We start from the raw sequence: 6,000 nt of genomic DNA, 5'->3' as shown, positions 1-6,000 counted from the left end.
TTCTTCCCCTCCCACCAAAGCTCTAAAAAGAGCAGGCTTTTTCCCAATGGGGGCTGGGAGGAGTAAGAGGTGTAGGGGAAATGCTTCTGCCTCCAAGCAGAGCTTACTACACAGAGCTGGGCCTGTTCCCTCCGAGTTACAGCTGTAGATATGATGACTTGGCTGGGATAACATTTATCCCATGTTTTGGCAACCTACTACCTCAGTGCTTAACATGGAAAGAGGCCAATTCCCTCAAATTGGTGCAAGAAAAAGGAGAAAAAGTTAGATCTGGAGGCACCTTGGGGCTCATCTACCCCCTGGATTGAAAGATGAGGAAACTGCAGCCTGGCGACTAAGTCACTTATCAAGGTCACAGAGCTGCTGCTGATTGAGACCAAAGACCAAGTTCCCTGAGTCTAAACTCAGTGGCCTCTCCCTTTTTAAACTCACATCCACCCACCTACACACCAACAAATACACCCCACCCTTTGCAAAAGTAGCCCACACAGGCACACACAGAAATGAGTCAATGGGTCCTATGTCCCTAAAGTATACGACTGTCTCTCCCCTTTGGGACAGGGCACTGCATAAGACAAATTCTTAGACATTCTGACCCAGCAGAGAAAGTCTTTAGAGCAGCCCCCAGGCCTTCCTCTCAACTCTTCCTTTCTCTACTCCTGTTGAGCTTCCAAAACGTGAAAGCCCGGGCTCACACCAAGTAGGGTGAGCGCTGCCAGGAGAACCCTTGGGGAACAGTGCCCAGAGCGAGCTTAGGGGCTGGGGACCCCGGGGCCTGATGCTTAACGCGCCGGGGCGGGGGTGAGGGAGAAGCGCATCCACTATCTGCAACCCCCCTCCGGCCTTCTGCGACTCCAGACTCTAGGCTAGGGACCTTAAAGGCGGGACTTGGGCTCTGAGAGGAGGGGGCACGAAGGGCAGAAGGCAGAGGTTAGCGCCTCCGCCCCGGCTCGGCCCCTGCGAGGCCCCGGTGCCCAGTCCCTGGCGCGCAGGTTTGGAAAGCGGGAGGCCTCGCCCGACAGCCGCCTAGGCTGCTCGGGTCCCCATATATAGTCATATCCACCGTCAACTGGGAGGCCGGCAGGCGGCAGCGAATGGGCGTGCGGCCCCCGCGGGAGCAGCGGGGAGGGCGCAGGGGGGCGGAGGGAGGAGAGGGGGAAAGGGGGCAGGAGAAAAAAGCTTTTCCAAAAAAGTATTGGCTGTCTTGAGGAATGCGGTCGCCCCCTTGGGAAAGTACATATCTGGGAGCAGCAGGCAGCTCAGCACTCGCACTCCAGCTCGGCCGCTCCACCGCGCGCTCGCCTCCCCGCTTCTGCCGCAGTCCCAGGGCCCCTTACCGCCGCCACCATGGACGCCATCAAGAAGAAGATGCAAATGCTCAAGCTCGACAAGGAGAACGCCTTGGATCGAGCGGAGCAGGCGGAGGCCGATAAGAAGGCGGCAGAGGACAGGAGCAAGCAGGTCTGCGCCTCCCCAGCCTAGCGCCCGCCGGGGGCTGGGAGCCCCCGGACCTGAGCCTGGCACCCCTTCGCGGTTCCTCAACCTGAGGACTCCGGGAGCCGCCCCCAGTCCTGGGTTTCTGAGAAGGGGGAGGGGAAGAACGAGACTCGGGCGTATTCTAACTTTTTCTCGTCTGGGGACGCTTATTTCCCTACTCTGGTTCCCAGAGCCCGCGAAGTCCATTCAGGTCCTAGAGGCACTTGATTCTAAGGATCAGAAATCAGTTTGGGATTGGCGTAGGGATGCGTTTGAAGGGAATCAAGTCCAGAAAGTATTACAAGTTCTTCTGGATTTTTCACTGGAGAGAATTAAACTTTTATGTTGAATAGAGACGGGGGCGGGGGCAGAGGGACGGGACAGTCCTGGAGTTTTTTCCTAAAAGCAAAGATGGGACAGAATACACAGTAGGCCCGAAGTCTACGGAGACGGGAGCGTTTTTCTGCACCCCCAAGTTGGACTTGAGTCCACTGAAACCTTGGCAGGAGTCTTGTCCCGGAGAAGGTGGGGGTGCGGAATGGGCTAGGGGCTAGACGAAGTTACCCAAGGGCCTTTGAGCCCCACTTCGGCGGTGCCCCAAACCCAGAGGACCCCAGCCAACCCGGTGCCCCGTGTGTTTTGTGTGTGTGTGTGTGTGTGTGTGTGTGTGTGTGTGTGTGTCTAACACCCGACCCGGTCCGTGCCGGCCGCCCGCGCCCGCCCGCCGCCGCCACCCCCCCCCCCCTACGCCCCCAGCTCGAGGAGGACATAGCCGCCAAGGAGAAGCTGCTGCGGGCGTCGGAGGACGAGCGGGACCGGGTGCTGGAGGAGCTGCACAAGGCAGAGGACAGCCTCCTGGCCGCCGATGAGGCTGCCGCCAAGGTACCCAGGGCGCGCGGCGCGGCTCACGAATGGCTAACTCTGTCTCTCTCTCTCTCTCCCTCCCTGTCTTTCCCTTTCTCTCTCCCGCTGTCCCTGTCCTTCTGGCTCTGTGCACCCATATCCCATCACTGCGGGATCACGCTGCCTGCTGCACCCCCCCCTCCCGCCCCCGTCCCCCACGGCCAACTCTCAGCTGGAAGATGAGCTGGTGTCGCTGCAAAAGAAGCTCAAGGCCACGGAAGATGAACTGGACAAATATTCCGAGGCTCTCAAAGATGCCCAGGAGAAACTGGAGCTGGCGGAGAAAAAGGCCACCGATGTAAGTGCACACACATACTGCCTCCCTCACCTCCTGCCCTTGTGGCCGATCTGGGGTCACCATAGGGGCTAAAGAGCAATGGAGGAGGGTCACCTTCTCTTGTCACCTCCTCCTGCTGGACACCTGCACACAGCCTGCCATGGCCGAGAGCACTGGATGCTGCCTTCGACTGCTACTGCACACATTCATTTTTATTTCTTCCATTCCTCTCTCTTTTTCTCCTTCTTTCCCCCACCCGTGGGGGTGGAGGGGTGGGTGGGTGAGAAACTGGGAGAATAGAGCAACTGAAATTGGACTCTGGAGGTGAACTCTGCCTCCTTGGTGACAGAAAACCTCTGAGGTGTCATCGCCAAGGTTTGTACAAACAGAATGCCTAGCTTTCTTCACTTTCTTCCCTTTTGCCATTTCTGGTGGGTGGGAAGGCCTGGTTTTCAGCAGTGGGTCTAGTCAGGGTACAGAGGGCCTGGCCTCTAATTTGAAAAAAATGGCACCATGCTGCTTGTACTTAGAAGGCTGAGCTTGATGGTAGACCATAGAGACACTTGAGGCCTCCTTTCCCACCAGGAAAGCCTTAATCCAGTCCTTAAGATCTGCCTGGCAAGACGATACTTGCTTGGGTCTGCAATCTGAGGGCACTAGATCCAGAAAATAAGCTGGGAGTTATATATAGCTCAGTGCTTTATATGGTATAGTGAGCTAGCTGACCCCTGACTCTCCGGCTCACTCCACCCCCACCTAACAGCCTCTGACAACTACCACATAGTTTCAAGGGTGATGCACACATGGCAGAAGCTCTACCAGTATTGTCCAGTGCCCTCTGGAATCTTTTTAGCTGAAGTGCTTGCCTCTCCTGCTGCATAAGTTGGGACAAGCATTAGATTTCCAAAGGACTGACTTCTTTTCACACTGTTGGATTCCATTCTCGAAGCTAATTAAGCCTAGAGGCCCAATTAGCAAAGAATTCCTTGGGAAGCTGGTAACAATTCCAAGAATGTATGAACACCAGGGAAAGCTATGCCCAGAAAGTTGAACCACCAAGCGCAAGGGGCAGAACTTTTTGTATGAGAGTAAAATGCAAATTGCTGGAGGGTCTGGGTCTTGAAATCAGTAAAGGCTTTCAGTGACATGAATGTCATCTCTAAGTGTGCTTGGAGAGATCCATACACAGGACATTAAGAAGCTAACAAAAAGAAAGTTTCCGTGAAAAGCAAGTTTCCTGTAAAGGGTATTCAGGGGAGCACTGATTTAGCTGAAACATTTAAGTTACAAACTACCTGGCTTTAGAAAAAGAGCCAAAAAACGCATATAACTCTGTGCTTGTTTTGTATATAATGTAGATCAGATGTCTGCTCCGTATATGGTTTAAATGGAGGCTGTCTGTCTCCCCCAAAATTCTCCAGCAGGACGTTTATTTAGCTTTTTCAAAAGAGCCGCTGATAGATCAGGGAGAGATATTCCTTATAAGGAAAAGAATGCAGAGAATTTGAAAATAGCCCAGTAAGACTTAAAGCAAGAAAAGGAGAAAAAAGCTACTATAATTCTTAAGGGGGGGAAATCATAATTACTGTAACTATGTGTTGCTCTCATGTCTTTATTATGAAGTATTATTTAAGGGAGCATTGGAATGAGGTGAGGGAGAAGGAGCAAAGAGGATATTTAAAGCCAGCTTGGTGGGGGGGGGGGGGCGGCTGGAAGGGCGGAGCCAGGAGGAAATGGTAGTTTTTGAAGTCATGCTCTCTTTTCCCCAGTGGAAAACTGTCCTTAATATGGTACACTTTTTTTTTTTTTTGGTAGTACATTGATCATCTGCCCCTTTAAGATATTTTAGGTTTGGAACCTGTAGGGATGTGGAATAAGTTTGTGAAAATGCTATATTTAGAGCGATTCCTAACTAGTAAAAATAGTCAAGACTTAAGGAGGAAGAGACAGATGTCACTAGAGAAAGAAGGAGGTAGGAGAGAGGTCAGCTTCCTGAGGTAGAATCATATTACCTTTAGGATTAGGACAGTGCACTGTCATTGCTCACCAGTGTGAACCATTATCACATTTTTCTATTAATTTACCAACATGCTTTACAAATCCTGTCCCAGAAATGGGTTCTTCCTAGCATAAAAGGTTGTAATTCACAAGGTCGAATCTCTGATGGTTTTCTTTTTCATTTTTTACTGTCACTCCACCTAAGTAAGGCTGAAGGGGCTCAAAGGCTCCATTTTCTCTCTGGCCCCAACCCTTCCCCAATAACTGGTGTATCAGACATCTGCAGTAGGTGAGTCTTTATTCCCCATAGGCTTCTGCCTCCTAAACCAGTGATTCTCAACCTTATCTAATCACCTAGGATGGTTTAAAAACTTAAAATCCATGGTGTACCCCAGGCCAATGAAAATCTCCACAAGTGGAACCCAGGCATTATTAGTTTTTAAAAACCCAGATGATTCAAATGTGCAGCCAAGGCTGAGAGTTATCCTAAACTCTTGTATAATGACATCAGCATGAAAATGAACTCACCTGAAACTCACTTTCCCAGCTGTTTGAAAAGCAGGACATTAAGTCACTAGTTGTCTGCTCAGAGCATTTGCGCTCCTCCAGCAGCTTCTGTGGCTCTTCCTAGAGGCTCCCAGAGGCTGGTGTCCTACACTCTTAGGGAAGGAGTTGACTGAAGGAACTGTGTGGAAACAAAGCAAGAGGCTCCACCTACAGGATGTGAGGGCCCATGCTGGGTTTGTGAGAGTCAGCAGAGGCTGTAAGTCTGCAGCAAATGAATCAGAAAAGCAAAGGAGCTAAGTTGTTAGAGCTTTGGGTGGGGGGGATGTCAAGTGTGTTCTGTTTTTCTTCGTTATTCCCACACTTAGGCACAGAGGAACTGACCTGAAGGGCTTTCTGTGGGAAAAGGTGAGGAAAGAAAGGCATGAGACTTGGAAGACATTTAAAAACATAGCCCAAGGGGAGAATTGGCAAAGACTGGTTCCCAGAGATTGTGTCCACTTTGGTTTTCATCCAGCTGTAGCCAGAGGCTCTCATAGGGTTCTATAGCCTTCCTTGGGGTGCCTTTTAAAGGCATCTCAGTCCAGCCCAGAATTGGTCAGATTCCAGAAAATCTCAGAGGGTGATCTAAAACCAGAGAAGATTGTAACTAGAAGGGACCCTTGAGATAGGTGATTGCTTTTATGGAGAGGAAAGTCAGTCCCAGAGAAGCTGAGGGCCTGAGATCCCACAGCTGGTTATGGGCCCCAGCCTGACTCTTAAGACAGCTTCTGTGTCTTTATTAACTAAAGCTATCATTTGAGTTATGTATAAGGTATTCTGCTGAGCACTTTCTCTTATTT

At 51.1% G+C, this 6,000-nt stretch overlaps 1 protein-coding gene across 12 annotated transcripts in view; it reads left to right on the top strand.

Annotated features, from left to right (window-relative positions):
• The first annotated feature begins 1,172 nt into the window (after window positions 1–1,172).
• TPM1 (tropomyosin 1) overlaps window positions 1,173–6,000 on the top strand; it is a 28,910-nt gene continuing 24,082 nt past the window's right edge. For 4 of the 12 annotated variants that reach the window (XM_047766130.1, XM_047766188.1, XM_047766098.1 and 1 more), the window contains exons 1-2: window positions 1,249–1,461; window positions 2,552–2,677. In XM_047766130.1, coding sequence (XP_047622086.1) covers window positions 1,348–1,461; window positions 2,552–2,677 — 240 coding nt within the window. In that variant the 5' untranslated portion in view covers window positions 1,249–1,347. Of the gene's footprint in view, window positions 1,462–2,232; window positions 2,359–2,551; window positions 2,678–6,000 lie in introns of all 12 variants that reach the window. The other 8 variants (XM_047766107.1, XM_047766134.1, XM_047766187.1 and 5 more) reach the window with 7 other exon arrangements.

This window comes from Phacochoerus africanus, chromosome 2 (assembly GCF_016906955.1).
Source record: "Phacochoerus africanus isolate WHEZ1 chromosome 2, ROS_Pafr_v1, whole genome shotgun sequence".
NCBI classification, from domain to species: domain Eukaryota; kingdom Metazoa; phylum Chordata; class Mammalia; order Artiodactyla; family Suidae; genus Phacochoerus; species Phacochoerus africanus.
This window is presented reverse-complemented; position numbering and strand designations above follow the sequence as displayed.